We start from the raw sequence: 12,031 nt of genomic DNA, 5'->3' as shown, positions 1-12,031 counted from the left end.
CTCTGTGTGTGTGTGTGTGTGTGTGTGTGTGTGTGTGTATAGATAATGCGTGTGTGTGTGTGTATATATACGAATAGTTGAAGATGTTAGTGAGTGCAGTGATTCCTTCAGGCTAGAAGTTTCTTAAGTGTGTGCTCAAAATTTTATTAGTTTACAGCTTGTTGGATTTCTCTGTTGCTTTTCTGGTTTCTAATGTAAGGAATAGTTCAAAGTTCAGGTCCAAATTTAAATTAAATTATATATTATTTGTGTTCCAGCTTTCATAGTGTGGATTTTGGAGTGAGGATTTGAAAACAATGTTTGTTAAATGCCTTTGTTTGCTGTTGGACTGTGACAATTTGTTGATGTGATGTTGTTTATTATGGTTGTTGATGCTGTTAATTTGTCCAGTTTTGTGGACTCTATTGAATACCAATGTCTACCAGTTTTGTGTTTTTCTTTGATTCATATTCTTCCATATTACCTTGTTTAGTGGTTTGATGAACCAACCACTGTTATTGTCATTGTTGTCATCATAGTTGTTTCAATGTCCACTTTTCTATGCTTGCATGGGCTTGATGGAGTTTCCTGAGGCAGATTTTCTTGAGTCAGAATCACACCCTGTTACCAATCCCCACTAGTTTCCATGACCTGACATGTTTTTTGCAGAATATTGGAAATGAAGAACTCTGCTTGTATGATCATCATCATCATCATCATCGTTTAACGTCCGCCTTCCATGCTAGCATGGGTTGGACGATTTGACTGAGGACTGGTGAAACCGGATGGCAACATCAGGCTCCAATCTAATTTGGCAGAGTTTCTACAGCTGGATGCCCTTTGACACTATTTTACAACTATCAAAGGTGGCGAGCTGGCAGAAATGTTAGCACGCTGGGCAAAATGCTTAGCAGTATTTCATCTGTCTTTATGTTCTGAGTTCAAATCCCACCAAGGTTGACTTTGTCTTTCATCCTTTCGGGGTTGATAAATTAAGTACCAGTTACATACTGGGGTCGATCTAATTGACTGGCCCCCTCCCCATAAATTTCAGGCCTTGTGCCTAGAGTAGAAAAGACTATTTTACAACTATAATGCTATGTCAAGACAAGGAAACAAACACACACACACATGAACAAACAAACACACACATACATACAATGGGCTTCTTTCAATTTTCGTCTACTAAATCCACTCAGGCTTTGATTGTCTTGAGCCTATAGTTGAAGATACTTGGTAAAGGTGCCATGCAGTTACACCTGCACCTAATTTTTATCAGGTTGATTATTTCATTTCATATTTTAGGTTGAATTATTTTTATGTTCTCTTGTAAGTCATGCTTTATGGATTGTTGTGCTGCTGAGTTGCACAAGTTCCACCAGGACACTTTGAAGTTTCTGAAACTGCTTTTGCTTTGCTCAACAACGTCCATGTTGTAATGAAGAGCAGATGGTTTGAGAAAAGTTGAGGGATTGCGTTGTTTAGTGGTTGTGCTAGGTATCTCTGTGGTGTGTGTGTGTGAACAGAACAGAGAGTGATATCCTGAGGAGAATTATAGTCGTTAACTTGGTTAGTTACATGAATTAGTGTGGCTTGTTTTAGATGCTGATGGAGGCAGTAGTGATGCTAGTGTTATCTGTATTGTTTTGGTACCAGGATCTGTTGTGCCCATTGAACTCTTCTTCAATCTCATCATCATCATTTAACGTCCGCTTTCCATGCTAGCATGGGTTGGACGATTTGACTGAGGACTGGTGAAACCAGATGGCTACACTAGGCTCCAATCTGATTTGGCAGAGTTTCTACAGCTGGATGCCCTTCCTAATGCCAACCACTCCGAGAGTGTAGTGGGTGCTTTTACGTGCCACCGGCACGAGAGCCAGTCAGGAGGTACTGGCGACGACCACACTCAAAATGGTGTATTTTACATGCCACCTGCACAGGAGCCAGTCCAGCAGCACTGGCAACGATCTCGCTCAAATGTCTTTACACGTGCCACCGGCACAATCTAGGTTTTAAGAGTTATATTAAGGTATTGCAGTGATATACATTGTCCAGTGAAACAAATGCTGTTCAATACCAAGTCAGACTTGATTAAACAGACCTTTGATCTACCCATAACAGTCACGGACAATCCAATCTTTTATTCAGGCATAGTATACCTAAGACTGCAACTTACTCTTTTTTTTAAGAAACCAGATTTGAGGGAGAATTACTTCCTTTTTCTTGCAAGTGGGGTGATCACAGAGGCTTTCTTATTGGTTTGTGTGGTAGGATGATTAGGTTTATGATGTATTTTTGTTTTATTATTTTGATATATTTCTTGTTGGTTTGTATTTTGAATGCAAACCACGTGTTTCTTATCAAGTGTTTCAAAAATAAAAGAATCTTTTGGATGAGACAATCAACTATTGGCCAATATATAAATGTAATCAAAAAGTTAATTAAAATTGATTAAAATGAAACATTATAAGTGTGATTAAAAAAGATAATCATTATAATCCTGACTTCTTAGATGAGGAATTAGACAAATACCATTTTAAAGTCCATGAAATATAGATGAGGTAAAATCACATTCAATAAAAGTAAATCAATAAATAAATAAATTTATTATTGGAGAAAGATGTAGGAATGCTATGAGATTCTTTGAGGAAACATGTCCCAGTACTTCTACACCCTTACTCAAATAGCTAATTTTTATTTGATTGAATGTGATATTACCTCATCTATATGTCCTCAAATCTCAAATGGTTTTTGCTTAATTTTTTTTTTTTTTGGCAGAAGCCAGGACTATGATATCCATCTTTATCAGAAAGCAACACATCATTTTAATCTATCTTAATTAACTTGTTGATTGTGTCTAAAAGCTAATCATCTCATCCAACAGATTCCTTTGTCTCTGAGTCAGTGACCTCCCTTCTGTACACACACAAACTCACACACATGCACACATGCGTGTGTGTGTGTGTGTGTATGTGTTGCAGATGAAGAGCTTTCCATTGTGACAACAGCTGCTTCATCACATGCTTGTATCCGTAGACCCAACTCTTGTCAACAGTGATGATCCACATGTATGTGTGTGATGATCCACATGTATGTGTGTGAGTTCAATTCCCGGTGGCACATTGTGTCCTTGAGCAAGATACTTTATTTCACATTGCTCCAGTCCATTCAACTGGCAAAAATCAGTTGTATTGGTATTTCAAAGGGCTAGCCTTGACACATTGTTTGTCATGCTGAATCACCCTGAGAACTCTGTTAAGGGTACATGTATCTGTGGAGGTGAAGGCGCATGGCTCAGTGGTTAGAGCGTCGAGCTTACGATCATTAGGTTGTGAGTTCAAATCCTGGACCAGACTGCATGTTGTGTACTTCAGCAAGACACTTTATTTCACGTCGCTCCAGTTCACTCAGCTGTAGAAATTAATTGTGACGTCACAGGTGCCAAGCTGTATCGGCCTTTGCCTTTCCCTTGGATAACACTGGTGGCATGGAGAGGGGAGGCCAGTATGCACGGGCGACTGCTGGTCTTCTATAAACACCCTTGCCCGGGCTTGTGCCTGAGAGGGTAACTTTCTAGGTGCAATCCCATGGTCAGTCATGACTGAAGGGGGTCTCAGCATTTGTGGAGTGCTCAGCTACTTGCGCATTAATCTTATGTTAATTTCATGAGCGAGCTGTTACGTTTATCAGATCAGCTGGTATGCTTGTTGTAACTGAAGGAGTGCCAGTATGTACATGTATATATATACATATATATGTGTATATGATTGTATGTGTGTTTCTTACAGCTGTTTCATCCAAGAGGTCACAATACCCCATATGTTATTTCCATCTTTTCATTGTATTGTAGTAATCTGTTGATAAAATTAGGGTACTTGGGTATGCCTCTAGGCTTCATCAGAGAGTTTTATAAGATAGTCCAAGAAGTTCATAGGGTTAATTTGGACTATCTTATAAAACTCTCTGATGAAGCCTAGAGGCATACCCAAGTACCCTAATTTTATCTACAGATTACTACAATACACTACAATACACATGTAATCACAAATTTCACAACTTGTGAAGTAAACACAGTGATGTCACTCAACATACCGTCTCATGAAGGTCACTGCTAGGCTTTCACTGTGCATGAGCTGTGTGCTGCCATCTGTTGGCATGCTACAGAATGAGTTTGGCAACTTTTTGATACACCTTGTATATATTTAGAGACTTTCAAACACTTGCTTGTGCAATTGCTGTGAATCAAAATCACCACATACTGAACACCAGTAAGTTTTAGGTATCATCAGGAGAGAACGTGCATTGTTTCAGGGCTGTCTTCTCAATGACTTTACAGTGCACCAGCCCCTTACATCACCGATGTGAGGTCCTGCCTACTGGATCAACTGACTAGTATTTGATCTTAAATCCTTCATCCTAAGATCATCAGTAACATTCAAATTTTTAAGTCATGCACATCTGATTTGCCACACAGGCAAACAGGTACTTGCCATACATCTATACATCACTCCTCCTATCAAATTTTGTCACCCCTTTTCAGCTGTATTCAATGTCTGGCCCTCTCAACAGTTGTTTGGATTTCTTTCAAGATGGCTTCTATTTGATGATTACTCATGCTGATTGATAACAGCCACTGTTTAGATTTAGCATTATCAATATTGTATAGTCTTTAGAATTATACTTTGAATATCGCAGATGTAATTTAGAAACATTATTTCACGATTTTTTTCATCCTATTTTCTTTACTAATTCTGAGTTTACTTTTCCATTCATGTTGACAGTTGCACCACAAGCTAGAAATAGAAGTCAAATCTTCCAAATGAAAGACACATTGAATAATATAGTCTTATTATCTTTGAGTTAAAGTCAAGATCATAATAGCTGGAATGCCTTTGATTATAGATCTTATTGATCAGGATTAAACAACAGCTGTAGTTGAAATATTAAAATTAGTTTTGAGATTTTTTTTTGATTTTTTTTTTTACTTCTGTCTATTTTTCATTTCTTTTTCTCTTTTTCAGTGGGAGAGACTACAGATGACTTCAGTTGAGAAAAGAAAGATAATCTGTTCAGTGACATTCCATATTGTTGCAATAACATGTGTAGTATGGTCTCTCTATGTGCTGATTGATCGGACCACTGAAGAAATGAGACGGGGAGTACTTGAGTGGCCATTTTGGACAAAAATTATTGTTGTAGCTATTGGTTTCACTGGAGGTCTTGTTTTTATGTATGTTCAATGCAAAATGTATGTAAATTTATGTCATAGATGGAGAGCGTACAACAGAGTAATCTACATTGAAAATATTTATGAACATCCATCAGAGAGCAAATTGTGTGAAAGTTGTAAGAAAGACTCATCTTCCAGTCTATGTGGAGATGTACAGTTAGCTTGAGACTTTCTTTTCATTGTACAGATTTTTTTTATAGGTTTGTGAAATTGTATATCTTTGAAATTTTCTTTTCTTACAGTTCTCAAAAATTGGTCCCAACAAGGTTTTTAATGTGATCACTCAAAACAATGTACATTCCAAAATATAGTGCTGCAGTAACATGCAATTTTTTATTGTGTGTGTGTGTGTGTGTGCGTGCGCCTGCACCTGTGAATATGTGTGTGTTTGCATGTATGTATGGGCCTTTACTTTTCAAACCTATGAGTATTTCTGTATATTGATAAAGAATGAATTGTTTATTTTCAATGTTCTTATGTATCTGTGATGTTTTGATGATAGTTATGTCTATTTGCTTGTACATATGAAATGTTGTTGACTATGGATGATTTGATGTCTGTTGTTTTTTCCATAGTTTATATAATTTGGTGTATTCAGGTAAAATTTTGAAATAACATTGCCTTTTACTGACTGTTTTGGATTTAGTTTTTGTTAACAATTAATTTGATATTTTAAGTTGGTTCCTATCTTGAAGATTTTGTGTGTTTTCATACTATTAGGATTTATTTTACTTGATCTCTGTAAAAATGTTTTTTTTTTTATAATAATGTCCAAATGATAGCACAAATGCTTGGAAATTTTTAAATGATACTCATTAAAATTAATCTTTCTCTTAGTCGACTGAAATTAGTGCCAGTCTTTTAAAATATTGGAACTTATGTCTTAAACATATCTTAAACATAAGACCCTACTAATTCCAATAATTAGTTTAATCTCTTAATAATGAATAATAATAAGTTATTATAAAACTCTTTGTATAATTCACTTTATCTCTACTGGTAAAGTTTGTCTAAATGATTTTCTTTCCAACTTTTAATCTTAAGATACTATAGAAATGCCATTTACTCTCCATAGTTGTTCTATATTTATGTCAGAAGACAAGAAGATAAAGTTAGAATAACATCAATATTGGAAAAAGATGTTACAAAAACAGATGTAGTATTATTTATAACTGTGTTTGGTCATTCAAACTGTCACATTTTTATGAAAGTATAATTTTGAAAATTTGCAAATGAATCATATACTGTATTTACTGGTGTAGATGATGCACCTTTTTTTTTTGTTGTTAAATGTATCAAAAAAATGTGATCACATTACAGATGGGAGTCCAAGTGCCATAAGCTAGGGAGCCAGATGAGCATAAGGCCACAAGTCACAATCACAACAGTTTTTACTAGTAATAAAACATTAAAAACAAGCCAAATGATCATGATTTGTTAGCACATAGTTACAAAACATTGCTTATGATTTGTTGGCAGTTGCATGGATGAGTGACATGATCTCACTGTACCTCCTTCTTCAGCATGTATAACTCATACCTAATCTATGTCTTATTTAATATCTGTGCTATCTTTAAGAATAATTTATTATCTAAATGAAAAATTCTCCTAGAAAGATGAAAGATATGCTAAAGTTTCATCTGCCTGTTAGCTATTTGCAATGAGTGAATGACAATTAAGCTACAGTGGGGCTGTGCCACCCTGGTGGCTGATTGTGGTAACACAAAACATTAAGCCAGAAATATGAGTTTTACGTTCTGTATGGCAATATCCTCTTGATCAAAGGAAGATCTGAAATTTCAATACGGTACTTGTATAATGTAGTTTATTTATGATAAATTTATAGTTTATATACTTTATTCCAGTATACTGTCACTACATTGTATGTACCTGCACAGAATCATGCATTTTCTTCTACAAAACCACTTTGAAATATCATTGAATGAGTGTATGCTGAAACATACTAAATTTGTTTTTCTCCACAAAATATACTTGTAAAATAGGGGTGCATCTTATACACTGGCAAATATGGTATATATATATATATATAGATAGATAGAAAACTGGTTGAGGGCAATTTACAACAGTCCAGTTGTTGCTATATACAATAATTCAAAATGACTTTCACAAAATTGTTGATGTTTACTTATACAAAATGGATTATATATACAATGTAAGGCATACTTTATAATTAAACTAGGTACATTAACATGATTAAGAATGGCTATTCTTTTGTGGTGGTGGTGGTGGTGGTGGTGATAGTGATGGTGTGTTTATGTAATGTAAAAAGTTTTTATTAAAAGAAAAATCTTCCATATAAACTTTGGAAACAGTGTTATGTTTTTTTACTTTTAACTTGTTTCTTAAAAAGTAATTAATATTTTTTATCTAAACAATACTATTTTTGACATTATGAGACTGAACATTTGAAACAAGCAAGAAAAGTTTCCCCCCACCTTTTTCTAAATCCAGTTTTAAAGAATACATCTCAAAATGAGAGACATCATAAAATTTTAAATGATTAGCAGAAATATAACATTAAAACTATTTACAGCATACATGCACGTGCACGCACGCACGCACGCACGCACGCACGCACGCACACACACACACACACACACACACACACACATCTAATGTAATTTGTATTTAACATATTCAAATTTACCTGCAATAAAAGAGAATTAGTTGAGTTACAAAAATATTGCTAATTTCTTTCTACTCATTAAATTAACAATGATTTCATATAGTAAAGATATTTCCATTGTATAAGATCATATATTGATGGTGTATGTATGTGTGTGTGGTTCTGAAAAACTGGAAAAGAAGAAGGGCATTAAGAAAGAAGAATTGGAGAGAGAGCGAAGAGAGAAAGAGAGATTGAGAAGAAGCTGAAGGGAGTGAAAAATGTAACTAAAAGAGTGAAAGGTAACAATGAAACAGAGTGAGAGAGAGAGAGAGAGAGAGGGATTGTTACTGGAAGAGAAAAAAAGAAAGGATAGGTACCTGCAACCAAGAGAGATTAAAAGAGGAAAAAATTACCGACAGGTGATGCTACGGAGCAACAGTAGCTACTAATACTTAATAACATATCACATGACCAATAGATAAGAGAAGAAAATGCAAAACCATGCTTTGTTTAATGTTATGATTATCACTTAATTGTCTTGTTTGTCTTTATACATAAAACAGGTTTAAGAAAAATATTGACAAAGAAACAGAAAATAGTATTTGTTTATTATTGATAAGGGCACTTAATGATCCCATTTTTAAATATGGCAATTTTTCACTCTTGCTCATGTATTATATTCTCATCATTAATTCGACAAGTTTGGTGAAGTCTCTATTTTACAGAAGAGGTCTAATAAGGCTGAAATACTTTAAAGTTATCTCCCATACTTGCTGAAAATATCAAAATATTATTTTTGAGCAACTAATATTGGTTTTTTTCCTCACCACTACTTTGGCAAGTATGATGAGGTCTCTGCTCTACTGAGAAGGTCTAATAAGAGGAAAATGTCTTTAGAGTTGTTTTGCCATACTTACCAAAATTATCAAAATAATATTAATTAACAACTAATATTGTCTTTTCCTCACCACATATTCATTTCCAATTACAGTTTCAATGCTCACTACACTGAAACATGCTAACATTATCTTTACCATAAAAGATATAATATACCTTTGTATATTATAAAACTAAATATATATTTGAAAGGTGGGTAATTGGGGGATATTATGATCCAAACAAAGCGACACCACCAAAAATTTTAACTAAATAACTGAAACAATGATCACACTTCACCAAACACATTTTATATAGATAGGTGCAGGCATGGGTATGTGGTTAAAATGCATGCTTTGTAATCATGTGATTTTGTATTCACTCCCATTGTGGGGCAACTTGGGTGCTTTCTATTAGAGCCCTTGGTCAACCACTGCCTTGTGAGTGGATTTGGTAGATGAAAACTGTGTGGAAGCCAGATGTGTGTGTGTCTTTGTCCTCCCTTCCCTTACTTGGAAACCAGTGTTGGTTTATGTCCTGTGACTTAGTGATTTAGTGAAAGAGACTGATAGAATAAAAACCGGCCTTAAAAAGGTAAATAAAAAAAAGGATTGGGGTTGATTTGTTTGATTAAATCCTTCAGGGCAGTGCCCTAGCATGGCCACAGTGCACCAACTGAAATAAGAAAAAGATAAACATAAATTAACACAGTAATAATATAAATACCAGTTTAATGAATATATGGAAAATCAAATTTTAGAAATGTCCCAAATTATAAATGTAAACAAATAATGTTATCTTAAAAGCAGATTTTGGGATTGTAGCAGTCCCCAATATTTATCATTAACAATTAAAAGGCTTCCTCTGACATTTCACCTTTGACATTTCACATCTGGTGATTTCCCCTTAGACATTTCACTTCTAACTCAGTTTTAGTAATGTCTCAGCTAGTTTTTAACACAACTTTTTACATGTTTTTATTTATATATTCAAAAACTTTTTAACATTTAACCCTTTAGTATTTGAACTAGCCATATCAGGGCCCAAATAATCTTACTGGTTTTACATTCAAAATGGCCAGATCTGGTTTCTTACACTTACTCCACAATGTCATCTTAAAAATAAACAATCACATTATCGAAATCTCAAAGCATGGTTAATTCAAAACTGTGTGAATGCTTAAGTGCAAGCATTGCTATGTGGTAAAAATTTTGCTTCCAACTATTTGGTTCCAGGTTCAATCCCACTGTGTGGCACCATGGGCAAGTGTTTTCTATTATAGTCTCAAGCTGACCAAAGCTTTGTGAATGGATTTGGTAGATGGAAACTAAAAGAAGCCTGTCGTATATATATCTATGTATATATCTCCTACTCTCTCTCTCTCCTTCTCCTGCACTTCCTCAGGTTGGGTAACCATGTATTTCCTTAGCGGTAGTGCACCTGTCTCTGTCTTCATTCCTGATCTCTCTCTCCAGACAGATAACCTTGTACTTCATCTACAGCAAGACACCTGTTTCTGTCTCTCTGTCTCACTATAACCTTTCATCATCTGACACAAGATCACCTCCTCCAATACCCCCTCCCCTCTTGAAAGTTTTTTTTTTTTTTTTTTGCAAGTACTTGGTGACCCTGTCAGTGCAGGTGCCACTTAAAAGCACCCAGTCCACACTGTAAAGTGGTTGGTGTTTGGAAGGGCATCCAGTTGTAAAAACATTGCCAAAACTGACCTAGCCTGTGCTTGTGCCATGTAAAAAGCATTAAGTCCACTCTGTTGGGTGGTTGGTGTTAGGAAGGGCATCCAACTGTAAAAATCCTGCCAAAACAGTCACAAGTTTGGTGCAGGCTCCTGCCTGGCCGGCTCTTGTGAAACCGTCTCACCCATGCTAGCATAGAAGGTGGATGTTAAACAATGATGATGATGTATGTGTTTCTCCCCCACTACTGTAGTTATAAGATTTGGGGGATAATTGGTTACTGTTTCTAGCAGATCCAGTGACCATGTTGAGGCTTCTTTGTTGGCATGATTCTGTCCTTGTCATATATGTAGAAGATTTGATGCCATTTATGAATGTCTTTTGAATTAGATTCTTCCTGATTACTTATAGACTGTAATATGCTTGTGTGTGTGTGTTCAAAAATTCCCCATTCTTAAAACGAAGGATAAGAAGACAAAGAAAGGAATATGAACGTAGAGTGATAGATAGATAGATAGATAGATAGATAAATAGAGAAAGAGAGAGTGTGTTTGTGTATATACGAAGAATCAGCTAAAGAGAAAGGAAAAGATGGCACTTGGAGCATACAATACTATTAAAAGAAGTGAAACAGACAAACACTGCTACTGACATACTGAACAGTGAATGATATGCTAGAAAAAGCCGACAGCACATGACCAACAGATAAGAACAAAGGTTCTTATTATAGAAATATTGTTTGTTTTTCTCTTATTTATGTTTTTATAGTTGTAATTTCATGTTCATATTTAGTTTTCTTTTTTTTTTTTCATACATCTTGAGAACAATAGCTTTGTTGGTTATAGATTTCTTAATAGGCCAATCATTGGTTCATTCTGTTTCTGAGGACAAGAGTAACAAGGAGTTGTCTGTGAAACACGGGTGGAACAAATATCACAAGGTATTTTTTTTTTTCCTTTATCGCTTTTCTTCCTGATGTATTTCTGTGTGGCTCACAAGTGCACACACACACACACACACACACGTGTTCATTTTGACTGATCCAGTTGACTGTCATTCTGGAGTTTTCCCAACATCCAATTGGGTTCTTTGGATAAAGGAACATTTAGATAAAGCACACAATGATCATAAAACTTAAGTAATGCCAAATTAGTTATTTCGTCATCATCATATTCTTTTATTCTTTTACTCTTTTCAGTCATTTAACTGTGGCCATGTTGGAGCACCGCCTTTAGTCAAAGAAATCAACCCTAGGACTTATTCTTTGTAAGCCTAGTACTTATCCTATTGGTCTCTTTGGCGGAACTGCTAAGTTATGGGGATGTAAACACACCAACATCAGTTGTCAAGCGATGGTGGTGGGGGCACAAACACAGACACACATATACACACACACATACATACATACATCGTATGTATGTCTGTTCGTGCTACAGATCATGATGGGAGGGATAACTTCCCTTGGCAAACAGGACACAGTAGTGTGTCGATAAGCCAGCTGGAGGAGATGTCTTCCTGGGGCTAAAAGCAACAGTAATATCCACCCCTAGGGGTCAGCCACACTTAAGTGGCAATATACTACACTTTATCGTGCAGTTACTGTTAATACTTCATTTAGAG

The 12,031-nt window shown here is 35.5% G+C and overlaps 1 protein-coding gene across 2 annotated transcripts in view; it reads left to right on the top strand.

Moving 5' to 3' along the window:
• The window catches only part of LOC106868497 (E3 ubiquitin-protein ligase MARCHF8), a 71,242-nt gene extending 63,002 nt beyond the window's left edge, over window positions 1-8,240 (top strand). For both annotated transcript variants that reach the window (XM_052968158.1, XM_014913804.2), the window contains one exon: window positions 5,004-8,240. In XM_052968158.1, coding sequence (XP_052824118.1) covers window positions 5,004-5,378 — 375 coding nt within the window. In that variant the 3' untranslated portion in view covers window positions 5,379-8,240. The remainder of the gene's footprint in view (window positions 1-5,003) is intronic.
• The last annotated feature ends 3,791 nt before the right edge of the window (window positions 8,241-12,031 follow it).

This window comes from Octopus bimaculoides, chromosome 5 (assembly GCF_001194135.2).
Source record: "Octopus bimaculoides isolate UCB-OBI-ISO-001 chromosome 5, ASM119413v2, whole genome shotgun sequence".
Lineage (NCBI taxonomy): Eukaryota > Metazoa > Mollusca > Cephalopoda > Octopoda > Octopodidae > Octopus > Octopus bimaculoides.
The sequence above is the reverse complement of the archived record's forward strand: the minus strand, read 5'-3'. Positions and strand labels throughout refer to the sequence as shown.